This window comes from Myotis yumanensis, unplaced genomic scaffold, assembly GCF_028538775.1.
Source record: "Myotis yumanensis isolate MYYU_CA2020_CCGP unplaced genomic scaffold, mMyoYum1.0.hap1 SCAF_2, whole genome shotgun sequence".
Taxonomy (NCBI): Eukaryota; Metazoa; Chordata; class Mammalia; order Chiroptera; family Vespertilionidae; genus Myotis; species Myotis yumanensis.
The window spans coordinates 9,083,623-9,106,217 of record NW_027223753.1 but is presented as its reverse complement, the minus strand read 5'-3'; the positions used below and the strand labels follow the sequence as shown (position 1 = coordinate 9,106,217).

The 22,595-nt window shown below is 55.9% G+C and overlaps 1 protein-coding gene across 5 annotated transcripts; it reads right to left on the bottom strand.

The window, feature by feature from the left end:
* Positions 1 to 406: 406 nt before the first annotated feature.
* FBLIM1 (filamin binding LIM protein 1) lies at positions 407 to 22,498 on the bottom strand. 5 transcript variants are annotated; one of them, XM_070404168.1, is made up of 8 exons: positions 22,390 to 22,498; positions 17,152 to 17,419; positions 11,672 to 11,859; positions 10,414 to 10,531; positions 8,965 to 9,134; positions 7,340 to 7,518; positions 5,948 to 6,065; positions 407 to 1,894 (listed from the first exon to the last, which is right to left on the bottom strand). In XM_070404168.1, exons 2-8 carry the CDS (start codon positions 17,399 to 17,401, stop codon positions 1,781 to 1,783), a joined length of 1,137 nt encoding a protein of 378 aa, XP_070260269.1. In that variant the 5' UTR covers positions 17,402 to 17,419; positions 22,390 to 22,498; the 3' UTR covers positions 407 to 1,780. The 5 variants fall into 5 exon arrangements, with proteins under 5 accessions (XP_070260269.1, XP_070260268.1, XP_070260266.1 ...); XM_070404167.1 differs by lacking the exon at positions 22,390 to 22,498 and adding an exon at positions 22,000 to 22,078; XM_070404165.1 differs by lacking the exon at positions 22,390 to 22,498 and adding an exon at positions 21,592 to 21,659.
* Between the last annotated feature and the right edge of the window lie 97 nt (positions 22,499 to 22,595).

Here is a 22,595-nt window from a genome sequence, read left to right as displayed (position 1 = left end):
GGCCATTGAGGAATGCTGATACAAGGAGTGATGACCAAGTACTACTGCCCAGCGGCCCAGAGGGAGCAGGTGACTCGGTTAACTAGTCAGAAACCCGCCAGCCCAACATTCTGTCCATCACAGCAACCTTATATGATGGATATTAAAGTTGTTCCCATCTTACAGATGAGAAAATCAAGGCTCAGAGGCTTCAGAACTAGTCCACGTTGTTGAGCGTCAGCGCCAGGTCTGAGATCCGAGTTGCTTGCTGGGCATGAGTCCTCCGATCTGCTGAGCCGAGCACCTTTGCAGGGAAGGATGCACTTACACTCGTGCCACTGTGAGCAGACCCCCAATGAGCATTGTCCCAGGGCTACTCCCAAAGGTTCGTGTCTAGCTAGGCGAGATCTTAGGCGGAACACAGATGGACTTCTAATAGTTACGCATTTATTTCCATGTATAATAGGAAAAAAATAGAACTAGCACATCAACAGTGACTGCATGGATATATTGTTCACACAAGACTAAAGTTGGGAGTAAAAAAAAAAAGTATGTTGATTTAAAGAGAGTATTAAGTAAACGAGAGAACGTGAGGGCTTTGATGATGACCGTTGTGGGGGTGGTACGTGAAGCCCTGGAGTCTGGGACCCCCTCCTCCCAGCTTCAGGCAAGAAGCTGTGCTCTGCTCTGAAGCCCTAAGGGGCTCTACAGACAAGCTCTCGGAGCTGGGGACCTGGGGCAGCCTCCTAGGAGCCTGTGATGCATCAAGACCCCAGGGAGCAAAGCACGTCTTCATCTGTTCATGTTCTACAAAATGCCTCAGAGATTACAAAGCAACAAAAGTGATTTTCCTTAAAAGGGAAGATGGATCTTCTAGGTGTGGCCTTGAAGAGGCAGTGGTCTCAGGGCAGCCTAGGTGGGAGGGTCCAAGTGGGACTTGGGGAGATGACCAAGGCGCTGAAGGGGCACCCCCCGGCACTGTCCTGAAGGAGGGTGGGTGTTGGGGGGGGGGGGGTGCACAGCCTCCATCAAGGCTGCAGGAGGAACACCCAGAGCACCTGCACCCTGTTCCCCGGTCAATGTCAGCTGACTCACACACAGGAGCACCAGGCCGCAGGGTGGAGCGAGGCCAACGTCCTTGGGTGTCGGCACAGGCCACCCTTTCCTCCTGCCCTCGTCCTAGGTTCACAGCTGGGCCTGGGCCCCTTGTCCCCGGGTGAGAAGGCCACGGCCATGCACCACCATTCCTGTCCATTTATGAACAAACGGGAGACATTTCCTATTAAGATACAACCATCCCCAACAAAAACAAAATCCAAAGAATGTTTCCCATCATTTAAATTTTTTAAAAAGCGCTTTTTAAGGAACCTTGGAGTTTTACTCAAACGGCTCAGTCCTGCAAGCCAGGGCTGATCTCAGCACCTTATGGGACAGCTAAAGTGTCATTGCTAGGGGCCCAGGGTGCCACCCGAAACTCGCCCCAACTCACTCTTGGAAATGGGGGGTCAAGGCCAGCACACAAGAGCGGCCAGAGCCTCGGACATGAGCACCCAGGGGTGATACTCATGGTATAGAGATGCCCCGTGCCCAGAAGATGGAAGGAAGAGGTGACAGTCTGAGGGGCACCATCTATAGCCACCGCTGAGCTGGGAGGAGGCTGGGGCCGGGGTGGCTCAGCCCTGCATACCAGACGGGATGGGCTGGTCCCTGTAGTGGCTCGGAAGGGAACTGTGCAAGAGCAGGCCAGGAAGGGAAACTGAGTCAGGGAAGGGACCCCGACCGGGGCGAGCGGTGGGTGCCCTCAGCAGCACCCCGCAGCGCTCCGCTTCACGTGGCACGGCTTACAGAAGAGACGGTCGTTCAGCGGGTAGCAGCCTTGGTCCGTGGGCTCCACGGACAGGAGGATCCTGCAGTCCTGTGGGGACAAGAGACATGCGGGTGGACCCCAGGCCTGAGGCAGCATGGACCCTCCCCAGGGAGGGGCTCGCCCAGCATCTGCGTGAACAGACTCCTCCTTCCTGTCCCCCCCAGCACACCTGGGCCAGGTCTCCATCAGGGAAGACAAGGCACGCGGCGATTCCCCCACGCGGGGCTGTGAGTGATGAGAGCAGCATCAGTCGAGGGGACAGCTGAGGACACTGGGAGACATCCCTTGAGGGGTTACGGAAAGAGCTAGAAGAGGCTTAGCCACCACCCAGCAGCCCTTTAGGATGTAACCTCTGCGAGGCAGTAACCCTGCTTCCTGCTGGATCCCGTCCAGCCCAGAGCCTGGTGCCCCGTGGGCTCACAATAAGTAGCGGCTGAGTGAATAACTAAACCAGTCCCGGCCTTCACCGCACAGGTGGGGAAACTGAGGCCCAGGAAGGGGTGGGGCTGGCCCCCGGTCCCAGACTCAGGGCCCAGAGGGCTTCTTATCGCTCCACTTCCTGCACAGCTTCAACACTGGCACACACTTTAAAATGCCAATTTTTCAAATCACCGAAGGATGTCAGACCAGGAAGGTGGGGGTTTGGAGCCCAGCCTGCTCAGTCCACCCGTCTCGTAAGCCCCTGCCTCATCTGAGCTGCACCAGGGCACATGCTGGGGAGTAATAATGGGGACGATGAATGCCCGCGGCCTCGGCTCAGGGCGTGGCTCGCATCCCCTGGAAGCTGCATTCATCAGTTGGTCCCCACAGAGACGACTTTGGGCACACGGGTGCCCTTCGGACCCAGCGAGGCCAGCAGAGGGCGCCCTCGTGCGTCTCTTTTCTGCAACTGCACCTGGAGTCTCTCAAGGACTATTCAATGCCGGGGAGCCCTGTTATTCCCGTCCGCTGCTTGTTTGGCATTCTGAGAGCATCAGCGCCAAACACACAGTCCCCAAGGGGCACATGTGACCTCTTCTAAATTAGAATCAAGTGAGGAAACATCTCCACTATGACCGAGTCACACGGCCTGGGAAGGAGCTTTGGGTGGCAGACAGCTGGCTAGACCTGGTCCAGGCGAACAAGGATTGGAACCTCTTTTCTCAGCCTGTTTCCCCATCTTAAATGGAGACAATAACTCCCATCTCACAAGATCGTCATAGTTGATTAAATAAGGCGACGTCCACGAAAACATTTCATAAATTTAAAAAAAAACATGACCCAGGTACAAAAGTATTGTTCCCCTCCCAGCAATGGAAGTAAGTAACGGGGACCACATGGAACAGGGCTGACGAGAGGAGTGTGGACGGCACCTCAAAACCCGTCTCCCTTCCTGGAGAAGCAGCACCCCCATCAGCTCCAGGCCGCCGAGGTCTGAGCCTTCCCACCTGGAGCATAACTGCTGGAGTCCCAACTGACGCTCTGCAGCAGCAGCCCGGGAGGCCCGGCAGCCTTGGCCACGCTGACCAAGGGCATGCAGGGAGGGGTGTGTGCCCACTAACCGGGCCCAGGGAGATGCAAGTCAGCCCTGGACCTTCGGAGGGCTGTGGGGGTGATGACAGTGCTCTACTTTCCTCATTGTTCTTTCAAGATGCGTTATCAGTCGGACTTTGGACTCTAAGCAGCAAAGACAACATGATTATGCAGCGATCTGTCAACTTCCGGACAAGCTCCCCTGTCACACTCCGTGAACACAGCCTCTTGGTCCCATTATCTGCATGAACAAGAATTACTCACGGCTGATTAAGAGGTTTGCCCTGGGAGCTCCCACTTAGGTGACACCCGTAAAGCTGCTACCATTTCACCATCACCGGAGAAGACAGACACCTCAGCGGCACGGAGGTGACCGTGGAAGGTAGGGGGGACTCCTAGAGCCTCCCCAACAGGACTGACTATATAATTTGCAGGGCCCAGGGGGAGGGAATGAAAACTCACACGCCTGTTCAAACATGAAGACTGTCATGATGGTAACAGCAGAGCTTCAACGTTTCTGAGTGTGGGGGCCTGTGTGACTCCCTGGGCATGTCTCGCCGGGGCACTTGCTCCGATCCTTCAGGCTTGCTCACGCCAAAGTGGGTTTTTACAGGCCTTGCCTCTTTGTGGAGGTCCTTTCCCCTCTCTGAATACCTGACAAACTCATCCCGCAAGACCCGCCATAAGCATCACTTCCTCTACCACCACCCTGGTGAGACGCCATCGCTGCCTTTTTAGTCCCCATGCTTATTGATTTGTTTACTTATGTGTTTTTAATTAATTTTTTAAAAATACATTTTTATTGATTTCAGAGAGGAAGGGAGAGGGAGAGAGAGAAACATCAATGATGAGAATCATTGATTGGCTGTCGCCTGCACACCCGCTACTGGGGTTCAAGCCTGCAACCCAGACATGTGCCCTTGACCAGAATCAAACCTGGGACCCTTCAGTCCGCAGGCTGAAGCTCTATCCACTGAGCCAAACCGCCTAGGGAAGTCTCAACGCTGGTTTAAAGGTGCTCTTTCCCAGCATCCAGAAGGGACGTCTGTGGTGTGAGTCTGCCTTGCATCCCTTTCTTCTTCCTTCCTACAGTTGTATCAACTCCTGTTTCATATGGTTCTGCCTCTGGCCCCGTAGCCCCTGGCCAGTGATTGTGTTAGGAGCAGAACTAGAATATTAGGGACTAGCTATAATTGTAAGAAATATGAACCATGCTCTGGTAACCGTGATTATTTTGATTAGAGGAAGCACGTTCTCACCTGGCTGAGTTGTGTGCCCTGGGACATGAGGGCTCACATCGGAATGCAGTCCAGCCTCCTTTCCCGAGAACCGCCTCTCATTATGGAAAGATTTACAACCTCATGGCTGAGACAATCTAGTCCCGGAGGTGCCCGCCCTCTGTGACCCCCCAGCCCACATTGCCTGGTACCTGTGACCATTACACCTTGCCTACTTCCCCAAGCCTGTCATTCTTACTCTCCCACGTAATCCTTGTCCTGCCCTATGTAAGCAGCTGGCTCATGGGGGGTTGCAGAGCAGAGTTCTGTGGATGACCCTCTGCTCCCCCGTGCTGCCGGCAGTATTGGAATAAATGCTCATACGTATATGCTTCAACCCTGTCTCTGCTTAATTGGCTCAAGTAGTGGCAGGCAGCCTGGAACCCCTGATTGTCCAGTTACAATTGGTCCATAATAGGCATGTGACTCACACTGAGCCAATCAGAGGCCTTCTTGGGGTTGAATGTGATCCTGGATGTGGTTTCTAAGTTAAAAGGACATAAACCTGGCCCATGCACTGCATCCGCGTCCTTACAGAGGATCAGCCCATAGGAAGAGAAGATGAAGCAAACACATAAAAAAAGGCAGAGAAATGGAGAGAGAGAGCGCCCTAAGGATATCATTAATGATGTCACCATGAGCCTCCCCATGGTTCCCTTTCTTTCTTTCTGAAGTTTTTTTTTATTGATTTTTAGGGAGAGAAGTAGGGAGGAGAGAAACATCAATCATGAGAGAGAATCATCAATTGATCAGCTGCCTCCTGCACAACCCCTAGTGGGGATCAAGCCCACAACCCGGGCATGTGCCCTGACCAGGAATTGAACCTATGACCTCTCCGTTCACGGGTCAAAGCTCAACCACCGAGCCACCACAGCTGGGCCTGTGGTTCCCTTTCTTGCGGAAAACAGGTTTAGTTTCTATCATTAATCCAAAGAATTCTGATTAATAGACTCTATTTGTAACTATTTTCATTCTCTTTTAAAAAGGGATATATTTTTATTGATTTCAGAGAGGGAGGGAGAGGGAGAGAGAGATAGAAACATCAATGATGAGAGAGAATCATTGATCGGCTGCCTCCTCCACGCCCACTAATGGGGATGGAGTCCACAACCCAGGCTGGATCAAACTGGGGACCCTTCAGTCTGCAGGCCAACCTCTATCCACTGAGCCAAACCAGCTAAGGCTTATTTCCATTCTTATTTATTTTTGCTATTGGGCAGGGGGCCGAGCCCGACCCTGACCTGTCCCAGGCCCAGGGGCCGGGCGGTGGCGAACAGAACCCGCAGCATCATTAAATCACCGCTCTACTCACCTCGCATCTGTAGCAATTTTCATGGAAGTTTCTTCCCATGCACTCGATTTTGAAGGCATCCTTCCCGTCTCGGGGGATGATGGGATTCTCACAGATGCTGCATACAGGGGCAAATTTCCTAGAGGGAAAGAAACCCACGCTGGGGAGGCGCTCGCGCCAACCACAGAAATTAGCTGTCAGAACGGGGGCTGGCTCTCTTTCAGCTCCCAGTGCTATTTCAGACCTGTTGCTATGTGACTGCACCTGGAGTACAACCGCAAAGGCCTATTTCTTCCTGGCAGGAACGGTGGAGAGACGTGTGTAATTAGACCCAGCTTCCCAGGGTATAATTAGCTCGAGGCAAGGAAGTGACTGGGGCACGTCAGCGTTTGAGAAAGCAGAGACTTCTCACGTGAGTTGTGGGGGCGGGCCGGGGCCCATTTCATTGGTCTTGTATTATAGGATGCTACTTTTTCTTCTCTCTTTTTTCTTTTTTCTTTTTAAATGTCATTCTTGATTTCAGAGAGAAGAAGGGAGAGGGAGAGATAGAAACATCAATGATGAGAATCACTGATCGGCTGCCTCCTGCACGCCCTCTACTGGGATGGAACCCAGAGGCCCGGCATGTGCCCTGACCGGGGATGGAGCCCTGATCTCCTGGTTTATAGGTTGACACTCAACCGCTGAGACAGTCACTGGGGCTCGCTACTGCTTCTTAAGGCTCCAGCTCCGAGGGAGGCACTGTGATCTGGAGGTTGAGGGCAAGGCCCCAGATTCAGGCTGACAGGCATTTGTTGAAGCTTCCATACCCACCGGCTGGGAGACCCTGGGCACTTACCTGCTGTGTGCCTCAGTTTCCACATTTGGTAACATGGAACCCTGAATAGTACCTGCCCTACAGGAAGTGATGTATGCATACTTTGTGGCTTGATGCAATGAAGCTTTCTGTTCTTAATTTACTACTATATTAGTTTTGAGGATGAAATAGCCTAACCCAAGGGCAGTGCACAGTGTAGGTGCTCAAAAAGCCAGCTGCAGCCCTGGCTGGTGTGGCACAGTGGATAGAGTGTCGGCCTTCGGACTGAAGGGTCCCGGGTTCGATTCTGGTCAGGGGCATGTGCCCGGGTTGTGGGCTCGATCCCTAGTGGGGGGCATGCAGGAGGCAGTCGATTGATGATTCTCTCTCATCAATGATGTTTCTCTTTTTCCCTCTCCCTTCCTCTCTGAGATCAAATAAATATATTTAAAAACAAAGGTAGCTGCAATCAGGTACCTGGCCAGGTAGAGGGTGTGGACCAGGCAGACCCGGTTTCTGCAGGAAAGCTTGGACCCAGGACTCAGGCTCAGTTCCGCGCTTCTGCCCGAGTCCCACCTGTCCTCCCTGCTCACCCAGAGCCCAGAGCCCCCTCGTACCGATAGAAGTCGTCCAGGCAGTACACCTCGTTCTGGCTGTCCAGGGCGAAGTTCTCATCCCCGATGCACCGGGCACAGGTCACACACGTGAAGCAGGTTGGGTGGAAGGCCCGGCCCAGGGCCCTGATGATGTGTTCTCGGACCACCTCGCCACACTTGCCGCACTTCTCCAGGGTGTCCTGGGACAGAGGGCCCATGCCTCAGAGCCATCCCACACATGTGCCCACTCCTTGCCACGGGGGCTTCACACCAGCTCTGAGGCTGACCCAGGCCAGGGGTACAGGAGAGGAGCTCGAATCCATGCCAGTGACCTATAACTACGGCCACTATTCCCTAAATGGATCAACAAACCTCCACTCTTCCCTAAAATGGATCGTGCCTGGCCTTGTGTCTCTGGCTTACAGTAAGGAGTCCTGCTACGAAGCGATGGCTGCATGTTCTGTTACTAGGAAATGCTGAGGCCAGGGTCCACGAGGGCCCGTAGAAGAAACTTCTCCTCAATCTCAGAGTCAGGAAAAGGAATGCCGAGAGAAACCGGTGTGCTTTTTTTCCTTATGGACGATAAACCTTGAAACTCTTCCCCTTTTCCCTTTGGCCACTCGGAAGCTCAGGGTCAAATTCCATGCTCCACTTTCAGGAGCAACGAACTGTAGGGGTCTTTTATGCACATATGCAGATTGCCAGGTGCTGCCAATTCAGGAGGACAAGGTGAGGCCTCCGCACATCCAGGTGATGCGTCTGAGTGGTGTGCACACCACACTATAAACACCACCACACCCCCTCGCAGAGTCAGCAATTCCAATACCTTGGCACCCAAACCAGCGCTCCCAGACTGTATTCTGTACCCGGAGGTGACACCGACTCCCCCTTGAAATCATGCAGCAGATCTCACGGCTCTCGGTAAGAGCGGCCAGACCACAGGCGGGCCCCAGAACTAGATGGGCCTGGGTAGGACCCCAGCTCCACCACCGTCTGGAGCGTGACCTGGTGTGAGAGGTGAGTGACAACCCCCAAGACACCCAGGTCCTCGCCCCTGGAACCTGTGACTACCTCGAACGGCAATGTGACTGAGTACAGGCCCCTGAGGTGGGGAGAGCACCCAGTGTTATCTAGGTGGACCCCGAATGCCACCGTAAGTGTCCCCGTGAGAGAGGGCCAGAGGGAGACTTGACACAGGAAGTGTGATATTGAAGCAAGATGCTACCCTGCTGACTGAAAGTGGACCAAGGAACCCAGGAATGCAAGGAATGCCGAGTTAGACGCTGCAAAGGGCCAGGAAACGGATTCTCCCCTAGAGATTGGGGCGTGGGAGTAGAGCTCAACACTTTGATTTTTGACTCAGTAAAACTGATTTTGGACTTCTGATCTCCGGAACTGTAAGAGGGTAAGTGTGTGCTGTTTGGTGCCACCAAGTTTGTGGTAATGTTATATTAGTCACAGGAAACTAATACACCTTGGCTGAGCTCCTCCCCGTCTCTGAGCCTCAGCTTCCTCATCTGTGAAATGGGTCAGTAGTGCCTACCTCCCGGGGTTGTTGTGAATGAAATAATATAACGTCTCCCAAGCGCCCAGCTCAGTGCCTGGCACCGGGGGAGCTGCTGCAGGGGGGCCGGGGCGGGGGGTACCTGGTAGCAGGGTTCGCAAAGGGGCCTCCCGTCCTTCTGGTAGAAGCTCTGCCCGGCCAGCTGGCGGCGGCAGGTGCGGCACGTGAAGCACTGGGCGTGGTACTGCCTCTTCATGGCTTCCACGGCCAGCTCTCGGGGGGACACAGTCTTGTGGCAGAAGGCACAGACATCTGGGGTGGAAGGGACACAGGCCATGACCTGCCCAGCCTGGGAGCACTGTACCCAGTCACCACCCACACGTGCCCAGAGTGCCAGGTCTCTGCCCCGTGCCCCCGGGGGTCCTAGTGTGACCTCGTTCCTAGGGAGGGTCATGAGGATCAATAGAAAGCAAGGCAAATGGCCTTTGGAAAGAGATGCAGTGTCAGGACAACTGTGTTCTCATCGGCAAAAACATTAAGGTGGGGGGAGGCCTCCCTCAGGACACCTCACACCCAGATCATCCCAAATGTGTGGAAGATGTGGAACATGAAACCTGAGGACACTAGGAGAAACCAGAGGAGAATGAGTTCAGAACCTTGGGGTGGCGAAGGCCTTCTGGTGCGTGGTAAGCACTGAATGCTGTTTATAAAGTGAGTAACATGGCGCTGGAGAGGCTGCGGGCAAGCGCTCACGCCGACCTGCCAGCAGGAGTGTAGATCGGGCCGATCGTGAAGGGCAATTTGGCAAAAATATCGGAGTTACAAATGCACCCCCTCTGGCCACCGCACTCTCTCTCCCAGGAATTTACTTCACAAACTTGCACACAGGCCAAACAACCCACGTGCAAGACAATTCATCTCCGCCTCGTTTTTTACAGCAAGAAGCCACCTCGGTGCCTGTTCATAGGCGACTGGTTCAATGCACACGGTAGGGCCACGCTGAGGAATACTATGCAGCCGAGAAAAAGAACAAGGAGCCACTTTACGTTCTGATGTGGAATGAGCTCGAAGATGCCCGAAGGAAAGAATGTGCAGAACAGCGTGGAGTCTGCTCCTATTTGTGGCAAAATGGGGGTGGGGGGAGTGGATACATTTTGCTTACATACACATAAAACATCTGGAAGAATATACAGATGTTAACCACAGAGGCTGTCGGGAAGGAAATAGAGTGATGCGGGGAGGGGGCAGCGGGAAGAGCACGCTGTGTACCTTCCCATGGTTTCTATTTTGTACGAGGTGAGGTTCTTCTCTACTCAAAAAATTAAATAGTGAGAAAAATTCAAGGTATTTTTGCTATCAGAGCAAATCTGGTGAACAATTTTAAGTGGGTTTTAGTGCTAAAGGAGAAACAGTTAAGGCAATAAAAAAAAGTTGCGGTACAACTATAAGGCCCGTCACTGAACCGTGAGCTGGAGAAGACACCGGTGGTCCCTGCTGTCCTAGTTCCCACATGGAAGTCCAGGCCAGCCCCCCGAGGGCCCCCGGGGACCCCCCTACCCCCCCAAGGGCCTGTGGTTCCCTGTGCCTTTACCTGTGGACGCCTCTCTCTCCGGGAAGCCAACAGGCTCCTCTGGGGGAGGCGGCAGCTCCTCCTCTGCGGGCCTGAGTCGACTGGGCCCAGGCTGGGATGGAGGCCCCTCTGCCAGGGACTGTGGGGACACAGGGGTGGGGGGAAGGAGAGAAGTCATCCAGCGGGGACCCCACACGCCCGCCCTCTCAGTTCTGCTCCTGATCTGGTGGCACCAGGCACAGCGAGCCCCAGGGAACAGAGGAGGAGGCCGAGGCCCAGAGAAGTGAGTGACCCAGCTCAGGTCACTCAGCAGGAAGGTCACAGGGGCGGCTGGAGCCCAGGGCCCCCAGCTCCTTGTCTGGGTTCCCCTGACCCGTAAAGCCACTTCCTTCTCCTTCTAAGGAAGCTCCTGGAATCAGGATTTTTCCTTGGCCCGGAGCCCCTCCCGTTTCTACAGTGGCCTCTGTTAAAGGCAGAGGATCAAAAATGGGTTTCACATGGAACAGAGTGCGGACCCTCAAGGGGAGGCGGGGAGGGTGGGTGGGAGGCAGTGAACCAAAGGCCTTGTGTGCGTATATGCCTAGCCCATGGCACAGACAGTAGGTGCTGAAGGCCTGGGGTGGGTTCTGGGTGGTCCCCAGAGGGACGGGGGCGGGCTGGAGCGGGGGAGGGACATATGTAATACTTTCAACAATAAAGAATTATAAAAAAATAAAAATGGGCTTCAGCCCAGCCAGGTGTGGCTCAGCGGTGAGCATCCACCCAGGAACCAGGAGGTCACGGGTTCGATTCCCGGTTGGGGCACATGCCTAGGTTATAGGCTGTCCCCAGTGGGGGGTGTGCAGGAGGCAGCCGATCAATGACTATCACTCATCATTGATGTTTCTATCTCTCTAAAAATCCCACTAGATGATACAGCTCAAAAGAAAGGCAAGACCCCGTGTAACACATTCATTCTCCCTTCCTCTCTGAAATTAAAAATACACACACACACACACACACACACACACACGCACACACACATATTTTTAAAATGGGCTTCATATGTCGCATAAGGGATGTGGGTCAGACCCAGGGGAACGTCTTCTCAGAGCTGAAGGGGCCTGATGGGGAAAGGGGACACAATCACTTTTACAGCCTCAAAGAGCTTCAAAGAGGGGCTGTCCTCAAACAGGAGAACGGACCAAACAATCTCCAGGCTTAACATCCCTAAAGGCCCAGCAAACTCAGACCCTCCCTCCTTGGCCCACAGGGCTCCGCCAGGGTCCGGGTCGCATACCTGTGATGGTGGTGGGGGTGGGGGCAGGTGTAGCTGCTCTAAGTCAGAAATGAGTGCGGCCCCCACCGGGGCTGGGAGCTCGTCCTCAGGAGGAGGCAGGTATGCTGGTGGGGGCGGCGGAGGTGGGAGGAGGTCCAGGTCCGGGAGTGCGTCCTCGCCATCCCGGGAAGGAGGCGGAAGAGAACGGCCTGCGAGCGGAAGGGGGAGTTACGCAGCGTGGTGGCCGAGGGCTCAGGCCCAGGGGCACCCAGACCTGGGGTCCATCTCTGACCCTGCCACTGGCCTGATGCGATGTGATCTCAGGCAGAAGCCGTGGTCTCTCCGGGTCTCAGCTTTCTCAGCTGGAAAATGGGTATCAGTTGCCGAGGGTTGTTACGAACACGATGAGATGATGCAGGCAAGCGCTTGGCATGTGGCACAGGCTCAGAGAACAGTAGCTGTCAAAGCAGCCTCCCCCCAAACCTGGGTGCCAGTGTGCCCCGAATCCCTGCTAGAAGGCCCTTGCGGGGATACAAGCAACACCAACCCCGAAGCTGTGGTTCTCAAAGACTGGCTCCTGGACCGGCAGCACCTGGGACAGCGAGACTCGCACCCACACTACAGCTTCCCTCCTGACCCCCCGTCAGTGGGGGGGGGGGGGGGGGGAGGGGAGGAGAGGGAGGGGTCTTCCTCAGAATTAAGAGACTTTAGAGGAAAAGGACCACATAGAGTGTTTACACTTGTCCTGTCCTATGACGTTGCCTCCAGCCCACACCGAGATGGGCTGGGACACTCAGGACAGAGAAAGGAATGCAAACTACCTCATAATCACCTTTATGATGATCATACGCTGAAATGACAGTCTTTATATACTGGGTTGCATAACGTATTATGAAAAGTAATATCACTTAATTCTTTTACTTTTTTTCAATGTGGATCCTAGAAAAATTTAAATTACATACGATGCTTACGTTTGTGGTTCACTATATATATATATATGTGTATATATATATATATATATAGATATAGATATCTATATATATTTTTTATTGATTTCACAGAGGAAGGGAGAGGGAGAGATGGAAACATCAATGTTGAGAATTATTGATCAGCTGCCTCCTGCACGCCCCACGCTGGGGATTGAGCCCACAACCGGGGCATGTGCCCTGACCGGGAATCAAACTGTGACCTCCAGATTCACAGGTCGAAGCTCATCCCCTGAGCCACACCGGCCGGGCACACGTTGTTTTTATTGGACAGCTTTTGTACGGACCTTGTTGGATCCTGATTCAAAGCATGAATCATCTCATTTAATTCTCCTCATTTCCCAGACGGGGAAAAGCTAAAAATCCCACTAGATGATACAGCTCAAGAGAAAGGCAAGACCCCGTGTAACGCATTCATTCCACTACAATCCAACAGCTAAAGGGCATTTTTATGACAACTCAGGGCAAATTAGTTATGGATTATGTACTAGATAATCATAAGGCATTCCTGCTGATTTTGTTTGGCCTCATGGTTACGTTAAAAAAAAAAAAAAGCCCGAATTTAGAGATGTGTCCTGAAGAACGGGGGCTGAAATGACCCGATAACTGGAGTTTCCTCTAAAATACTTCAGAAAAGGAAAGAAAGGGATCGATATGACAAAAGTGGCGAAGTCTTAGCAATGGTTGCAACAGGATGTGGAGTCCTCAGGGTTCCTTGTGCTGCTCTACTTCTGTGTGTCTGAAAGTCTCATTAAACACACACACACCCCCCCCCCTATCCAACAGCAAACGCGCGGACACACGGGACAGGAGTGACATCAAGGATGTGGTCCTCAGTCCCAGCGCACAGCCTTTCCAGGCTCCTGGCAGGGAGGGGGAGGGGGCTGGCCAATCAGAGCTCCTGTCTCAGCCCCAGGCCCTCCCTATCCAGCCACTCCAGGAGGGGACGGGGCCAGGAGAGAAGCTGTGGTGGGGGCTGCAGGACATGCCCATGAAAATCCTGTCACTGCCCTACAGTGTCCCAGCCCTGACCCGTGTGGCTCAGTCGGTTGGAGCATCATCTCGTACACCAAAAAGTGGTGGGTTCAATTCCCGGTCGGGGCACATACCCAGGTTGCTGTTCAATTCCCAGTCGGGTGCAAACACAACCGATCCATCTCTCTCTCTCTCTCTCTCTCTCTCTCTCTCAGTCTCTCTTTAAAAAAAAAAAAAAAAGTGGCCCTGACCAGTTTGGCTCAGTGGCTAGAGCGTCGGCCTGTGGACTGAAAAGTCCCAGGTTCGATTCCGGTCAAGGGCATATTCCTTGGTTGCGGGCACATCCCCAGTGCGGGGTATGCAGGAGGCAGCTGATGGATGTTTCTATCTCATGGATGTTTCTAACTCTCTATCCCTCTCCCTTCCCCTCTGTAAAAAATCAATAAAATATATTTTTTTAAAAAAAGTGGTCCTAGCTGGTTTGGCTCAGTGGATAGAGCATTGGCCTGCAGACTGGAGGGTCCCAGGTTCGATTCTGGTCAAGGGCACATGCTTGGGTTGTGGCTTGATCCCCAATGGGGGATGTGTAGGAAGCAGCCGATCAATGATTCTCTCTCATCATTGATGCTTTTTTCTCTTTCTCTCTCTCCTCCTTCCTCTCTGAAATAAAAAAATAATAATAATAAATAAATATATGTATATATAAAAGTGTCCTGGGAGAAGAGACACGGAGGCACTCTGCCCACCTCCTGTCTCGGAGGCACAAGGGAGGCCAGCTGCAGCGAGGCAGGGCCGCCCTGTGCCCTGCCCGAGACACTCATGGCAAAGGGAACGCGCCCAGGGCCCTGCCCGTAAAGACCTGGGCTTGGTCCAGGCTCTGCTAATTCACCGGCTCCTCCCCGGGCTTCAGGTTTCCTGTCCATCGGATGCAGATCATGAAGCCCTCTCCTTTGTCCCAAGGGCTGAGGGGACTGTACAGATGGGAAGCTTGTTCCGGCCCTGTGAGCACCCCACTAGACTCAGGGGGGCTTGTTCAACTGCAGGGGGCTGGGCGTCACCCCGGAGCTCCTGACCCAGCAGGTGAGGGGTCCGTTCCCCAAATTTACATCTTCCACAAAGCTCCCCAGGCTGCTGGTCCAAAGGCCACACGCCGAGAACTGCTCTGCTAGCCCCACATCTCACCTGCTCCATGCCTTGGGACCAGACCATAGTTCTCAAAGTGTGGCCCCCTGACCAGTGTCAGCATTGCCTGGAAATGCGGAAGAAAAGTAAATTCTTGGGCCCCAGGCAGACCTGCTGAGTCACAGACACCCGGGTGGGGCCCAGGCCCAGGCGGCTGTGTTTGAACAGGCCCCCAGGGATGCTGAGGTGGCTGAAGTGTGAGAGCCAGTCAGGAGACCCAGCAGGAATGCTGCAGCCCCTCCCAGGACCTGCCTTAGGTTCTAGAGTCCACAATAGGCCGGAAGGTGGACAGGTCCTGGCCGGGGCAGGAATGAGGAGAAGGCCCCCAGGCCCAGGGCAGGAGCGAGGAAGGGAGCCAGAGAGCGGGAGGAGGGGCAGCAGCCTTTTAAAGAGAAGCCAAGAGAGAAACCAACGTAGGAATAAGAGACTGATGGGGCCGACCTAGTGCGGAGGAGGGAGAAGGGTGGGGTTTCTGTCAGGATGAAAGGGCTCCAGAAATGCGGGCGGATTCCTGCGGGGACACCAGATGACAGCCTGCTGTGGAGGTGGCGTGGAACAGCGGGCAGGGCCCCAGGGCCGCTTTGGTGTCTGGTAGTCAGACCCGACTCATGACCAAGCTGCTCACTTAGAACTTACCTCACGCCTGCCAGGCTGAACCCCAAAGTCGCCCAACCAGCAAACAAGGTGGCTGAGCAGTCCCTGGGAACCCCCTCCCCCTCTAGCCAACCCCCTGCCCCGCCCCCGCCCGGCTTCCTGAGGAAGGTCTGGTTTCGTTGTCACACTCCGGGATCTTCTGCCTACAATTCCCATAACCCATGGGAATGTCCAGGAAAATTTGGCATCTACTAGTAAGTGGTATTTCTGTCTTTCTTTTTCTTAATTCTCACCCGAGGATATTTTTCCATTGGTTTTTAGAAAGAGTGGAAGGGAGCGGGAGAGACAGAGAGAAACACTGATGTGAGAGAGACACATCGAGCCTGCAACCGAGGTTCGTGCCCTTGACTGGAATCAAACCCAGGACCCTTCAGTCTGCAGGCCAACGCTCTATAAATGATATTTCTTGAGCTCCCTCTCCTACCCATAAGGGATATATTTTTTCCCCATTGGATCACGTGTCCTGATGTGTGAATCTGGGTCACCAAGGTCCTGGCTCTGCTATTTGGAGAAGCAGCTGAACAAGGCTGTGTGGTTAGGCTGTGTGGTTGGGATGGAAAGATCAATGCAGGAGGTTGCATCCTAATGAAGACGCATGCTACATGAATGTCCACGTACTCCCATGTGTGTGCTCGTGTGGCCCCTTCTCTCGCCCCCTTCTGGCCTCCTGTACCAGCAATCGGCATTTCCTATTGGTCTCTGCGTGGTTTCCATGGTGATGGCTGCCCAGGGCTGCCCTAGGCTAGCAGGATGCCTGACTAGGCACCGGGGGATCCTGAGGGGTTCAGCTGCCACCCTGGAAAATGGAAATGACATCTCCTTGTTCCAGCTGGTGCCCTGACAGCGAAGGAGCCGCCCCCCTGCCTTGGGTCCCTGGCTTGTCATCCTTCATCGCCGCTACCAGGGCCACCTCAGGTTTGGGTAAAAAACAGTCATTTACCAAGTATCCGTTCTGCAATGGACGCGTCACATACACGACCACATTTTCATTTTCCAGAGGACACCAAGCGAGGAGACAGCTTGTCTAAGATCACTCAGTGAGAGAACAGCAGAGCCCCAGAGAGAACATCGCCACCTTTCAGGCCTTCTGCCTGCCAAACCCATCCTTGCCCCAGGGCCTTTGCACTTGCTGTTCCCACTGTCCTTCAAGCTCTCCTGTCTCCCGCCCCCTCCCCCCCCCAGCTCCACCCTGTCATTCAGGCCTTAGCTAAATACCGTCTCCTTGGAGACTCCATTCTGACTACCCCATAGAAAGTTACACCTCCTTACCTCTTCACCGTGTTTCATTCCTTTATAGCACTTGTGTTTTTATTATCTGTTTACCCCACTAGGACAGAAAAATTCTCGTGCAAGCTGACAACTTTGTCTCTTTATTCATGTCCCCAAGTGTCTGGCCCAGAAGAGTAACAACAGCTAACACTTTTTTAATATTTGACACTTTCTATGTGACAGGTGCTGGGCTGAACATATGAATCAACTCATCTAATCCTCACAACAAACCTTTGAGGAAGGTACCGTCACATCCCCATTTTAAGTGGAGGAGCCAGGATTCAAACCCAGGCAGATGGGTTTCAGAGTCTGCCTGGCACATAGCAGGTGCTCGATGAATGAATGAATAAATGAATGATCCATCTCAGAGCCCGCCCTCTCCCCCACCCTGGTGCACCTCTGACCGGGTCTCCCGCCCAGGCCTCACCATCTTACCTCCATTGGGCAGCTGAGAGGGGGCAGCTGGCCCTGTGGCTGCAGCCCGGCCAGGCGGTGTCCAGGGGCTGGGCCTCCCCGCCGAGCCAGCTCCAGGTGCCTTCGTGGGGGCAGCAGATTCCCAGGGGCGGCCAGGCCGGGCCTCGCAAGCTGCCCGCCTCACTTCCTCAGCCACAGCCTCATCTCGACGCGGGGGTGCCAGGGTGATAAAGACGGATGAGGCGACCCGCTTCTCAGGTTGTGAGGCCATTGCCTCGCTCCGGGGGGGCTGGGGGACAGAGTGGAACGTGGGCTCAGGACACAGGGTACACTCCTCCTGGACACAGACCCCTCCCGGGGCATGGAGCCTTCCTCCTCCTAACAAGATGGCGCGGCCACCCCACCACACAGAGAGCCCAGCCCAGCTAAGGAAGGGGCTGGGATGTCCTTGGGGGCGGGCAGGTGTTTACCAGGTGACTTGGCTACAGGGTGGGACCCAATAGTCCTGACTGCCCCTCCCCCGACCTACACACCTGGGAGGGCAAAGGGCAACCCTGCCCTGCTCACCTCCCGGTGATTAATCTTCTTCCACGGAAAAGTGAGGAAGGAACAACTCCTCCAGCTCCCACCCAGCAAGCTGACTGCCCTCCCAGCCCAGGCCACACCCCCAGTTCCCTCCCTCACCCGGTCCGATTCCTGGGAGCACTGAAGTCCCCAAGGGTCAGGCCAGCTCCTCGGTGGGAGGGAGACAGCCTGACCCGCTCAGAGCATCGGGGTGGGGGTGGGGGGGCAGCGGGGACAGAACCATCAGACCGAGACCGACTCTGTGCCCTAAGTGCTTTCTGCCCATTAACTCATCAATCCCCCAACGCTGCTGGGGGAGGGGCACTGCTGCAATCCCCACCTTACAGACGGGGACCCCCACCTTCCACCAGGAGGTGAAGAAAGTCACTTGTTCAGGGACATGCAGCAGCAGAACTTGGATTTGAACCCAGAGCCCAAGTTCTTGGCCACTTGGCTCTGCTGCCCTCTCCGGCCCCACTCACAGGCCAGCATCCCCTTCTCCACCATCAGCCTCCATATTCAATCAAAGCTGATTCTATTGCTGGAATCATAGCACCCTGTCCCATATCCAAAGCTGCAGGTGCCCCGGTGGGCTCCGATCCTGCCTCCTACCGGCTCCCTGGAGTAATCTTTCTAGAGTGTGAGGCTGTTTCTCCTGGACTCAAAAGCCTTCCACAGCTCCCGACCACCTTGAAAATCAAGTCCCCAATTCCCCTGGCCTCAACCTCTTTTTGACCACCTGGACCTCTCACCCTTCCTCAACTCTTTCCCCCTCACCTGCCTGGGAGTGTTTCCGCCACAAGGTGAATTTCAGTTTTCCTTAGAGGCCCAGCTCAAACATTACCTCCTCCTTGGGCAGCTGTCTGCTTCCACGGGGCGATGACAGCCCATCCCAGGGCACGCTGGCTCACTGTCCCCATACCTGTCTCCTCCTTCCCTAAGTGACCGCATGTGCCATCAGCCGTGTCTGGGATTTCTGCGTGACCGGGTCCAGCGCACGGCACAGGCATCAAAGCATGAACCTGGGAGCAGGGTGGCTCCCCGACCAGGGAGAGCTCACTGTTCATTTCTCGGGTGGTTTCTGCAGACAGCAGCCTCCACGGCCAAGGCTGAGCTGAGGCCCTCGGGTGGCAAACCAACCACACTCAGCTCAGGAGCTGCACTTGGCACCCTATGGGGGAACGTGCCCTTTCTCTCTCTCTCTCTCTCTCTCTCTCTCCAGCTGGGTCACCCTGACAAGGACTCAGAGCCCAGCCCACAGGTTCGTGGGGAGGAGAGAAAATAGGGACCCAGAGAGCAAACCTTGAGAAGTGGGGCTGGGCGGGCAGGGCATGAGCACCGAGGGACCCTAACGGTGGCCTTGGAGCCCACGTGGCCACCCAAAGGCCTCCCTCCATATACAGTCCAACTGGCCACCGTGGGCAATCTTGGCGACTGACGTAGAATAATAACGAAAACACCACCATATGCTTGCAAATTCCTCTTAAATTGGTTTATGTGTTTGGTTAAAATGTATCGATCAGTCTGATAATAAAATATCCGTTCCAAAAAAGACACCAGTATATGAAGAAATCTTCAAAAGTTCTTTAAAGTACCTCCCTTTTGTTTCTTGCTTTGTATGCACTGTTGGGAAGTACAAAGAGTGGCCACATTACTATGACCACCCCGTCAGTACAATGAAGTGAATTAGTTATGCAAATAATAACAATAAAACCTTGAGAGTATTTGCTTAGGAAGTTTTCAATATTCAGTATTCTTGGACGTGTCAATCAAGTACTGATGGGGTGGTCATAATAATCTGGCCACTCAGTGTATATATGCTTATATTGGCTGTCATCGTCTTTGGTTTTATACTTTTCTACAAATTCATTACCTATTTTTATAAACAAGTTTCAGAGGGCATCTGAGATTTAAATCCAAGAAACGACAACAAGGGCACTGGCGGATAAAGTGCCCACTGTGTGCCAGCGCTGGCTGAGCTTTCTGTGCCTCAGCTCACCCAATTCTCACACAGCCCGTCCTGCCCCCACTTGACAGATGGGCCAGTGAGGCCCCACGAGAGTAAGTGACTTTTCCAAGCACAGTGGCAGCCTCAGAATTCGAACAGAGAGAGCACCATCCGACGTGAGTCCACGGGGCGTCCTTGGACGTGACACACACTTTTCTTTCCTGGACGTCATGGGGGCCCCCAAATTCTCAGGCCCGTTCTCACCCCAGAATGGCCCAATCCGGGCCAATTATCTCGAGGCCGGTGCACTCTGGGCTGTCCCCAGAGCCCGCTGTGAATGCCCTCGGCCTCCTTCCCACCCTGCTCTGACCCCCATTCCACCCCAGGAAGTTGGATCTGCTGGTTTCTCAGAAAACATCCCAGGCGTACGTCCCAGTGCTGAGGCCAGATGTTCACAGCTGGGCACTCCCCCCACCCCCCCCCCAACACACACACACTGCGGTTTCTGTAGGGACTTCAGGCCCCAGGGGAAGGGGCCCAGTTGGGGAATTGCAAAGCCTGGGCAGCGGGGCCAGCCAGGCCCCAGGAGAAGGCTCGCTCTCCTCCAGTCCCTCTGCCCCTGGGCGGGGGTACCTGGGAGACAGCTCCCCGTGGGCAGCGTCCTGGCCAGCTGACCCCAGACCCTCCACCCCATCCTCCCTCCAGGCAGGATCTGAGATCCAGTTGGGTAAGCGGAGAAAGTGGGAACAAAGGGAAGGAAAGTCATTTCCTGTCAAGAGGAAGGAAGGAGGCTGAGATCCAGCCAGCCACCCACCCAGCCCGGCTGAGGCTGCAACCCAGGGCAGGGCCTCCTGGGGATGAGGGCCTTCAGGTAGCGCCCTCCTGGGTCCTACTGCCACCCCCCTCCCCAAACTCTGGACCCCCCTCTAAGCTTTGTTCTGTGCTTGGCTCAGAAGTAAACTTACTTAGCTGGAGGTGGGGGAGGCACTGCACCCTCAGCCCCTGCAGGGGTCCCAGCAGCCTTCCATAGGGGTTCCCCCTCCCTCTCTCCCACCCCAAGAAAGGGGAGGACGCACACAGGCTGGGTTCACAAGGGCCCCACCTCTTTCCTGCTGGGTGACCCTGAGCAGGTCACTGAACCTCTCTGGGCCTCGGATTTTTCCTAAAGTGAGAGCAATGAGGTCTGTCCTACAGGGTGGCTGGCTGAGCGGGTGAGAGAGAGGGTGCCCACGATCCTGGTCCTGGGTCCTGAGGGCAACAAGGACAGCTGGTTACTCAGCCCTGGAAGCGGAGGGGGGCCTGGGGGCTGGGCTCCTGGGGGGAGGGGGGGCCAGGACTTAGCTCCCCAGCTGACGAAGAGCCGGAATCTAGGCGCTGCCCAGCCTCTTCCCGGGTCCTCGGGTCTGCGCTCGGGGAGGACCCAGCCAACGGGCACACACCTTGGGGCCGCGCAGGCTCGCCCCTTCCCAGCCCCGCACGGGGACCAAGGCCCACAGAGGGGCAGCCCTGCGCCCTGCCCTCCCTCCCCGGCCCGGCAGAGTCCAGGCGCCCGGAGGCCCCGGGGCTGCGGAAACCCGACGCCCTCCCCAGGCAGCCGGGCGGGAGCGGGGCGCCGCGGGCGCCGGGACTTTAATCCGATCCATGTGCGGGACGCGGTCCTTTGTGCGGGAGCTTCCGCCGCCCACCCGCCTCCGGCGCCGGCTCCGGCAGGGACCCCAGCCCTCCCCCCGCCCGGGACAGTGACCGAGGGACGGAAGACCGAAGGACACCCCCCCGCACCCGCCCCGCAGGCCCCCAGGAGCGGGGGCTGGGGTCCCGGCTGGGGGCGGGGTGCGTCCGGCCCGGGGCTGCCCGCTGTCACCTGTGTGTAGCGGGCCCGGACGGAAGGACGGCAGGACGGCAGGGCGGCAGGACGGCAGGACGGGACCCCCACCCCCCGCGCAGCTTACCTGGGCCGCCGCGTCCCGCCGGCTCCGATCCGACGCCGGAGCCACGGAGCCCGGAGCAGCCCGCCCCTCCGCCCTCCCCGCCCCCTGGCTCCCCTCCGCCCCGGCCCCGGCCGCCTTACCATAAAAGGTGAGGCTTGGGGGAGGGGGCCCGGGGCTCCCGCAGGGCGGAAGCCGCCCTCTACCTGCCCCCCCCACCTGGCTGGCCTCGCCCCGGGCCGCCCTCTCCCCTTCCCTTTGTTCCCGCGACCCCTTCTCCCTTCCCTGGGCCCAGGCCTGGAGCGGGGGGCGGGGGGGGCGGCCTCCCCCGCTGCCCACCCCCGTGTCCCGCTGCCCACCCCCGTGTCCCGTGTGCACCCCGAGTGGTCTCTACCCTCCCCCTCCCTACCTCCCTTGGGCCGGTGGCCCTACCTGCCCAGCACGGGGGAGGGGTGCGTACCCCTCAGTGTGGCCTGGAACTTCCCAGGTTCCCAAGAGTCAGGTGATGGGGGTCCCAGGGCCAATTCGCTCACCCCAGTGGCCCTGGGCCGTCACTCCATCTTCCTGAGCCTCAGTGTCTTGGTCTGTAAAACGGGGGTACGGCTGCCTTTCAGGGGTCAGGCTGAGGACAGGTGGCAGCGAGGAGAACGCAGAGGGTGGGCACCACATGCGGGGCGTGGGCTTCTTCACAGGGTGCCCCGCGGCAGGCCCACCTGGACCCTTAAGCAGGTGGGCCCCAAGGTCCCTGGGGACAGGCCCCCCCAGGAGGGCCCGGTAGGCAGGGCGCAGTTGGCAACGCATCACCTCCCTCCTCTCGCTCACCTTCCCCCAAACTGGAGCGGGTAGATAATGGCTGGGGAGGGGAAGCTGAGCCGGGGCCCTGGGGCCGGAGATGGAGCCGGGATGGGCTGCCGGGTCCCTGGAGGCCTCGGGAGCATTGCTGGGAAAAGGAATCTGGGTCTGATTCAGAGGCAAACAGATTGTTCTTTTGATTAAAGCCACAGTGGCTGGGGCCAGAGGAGCACTGT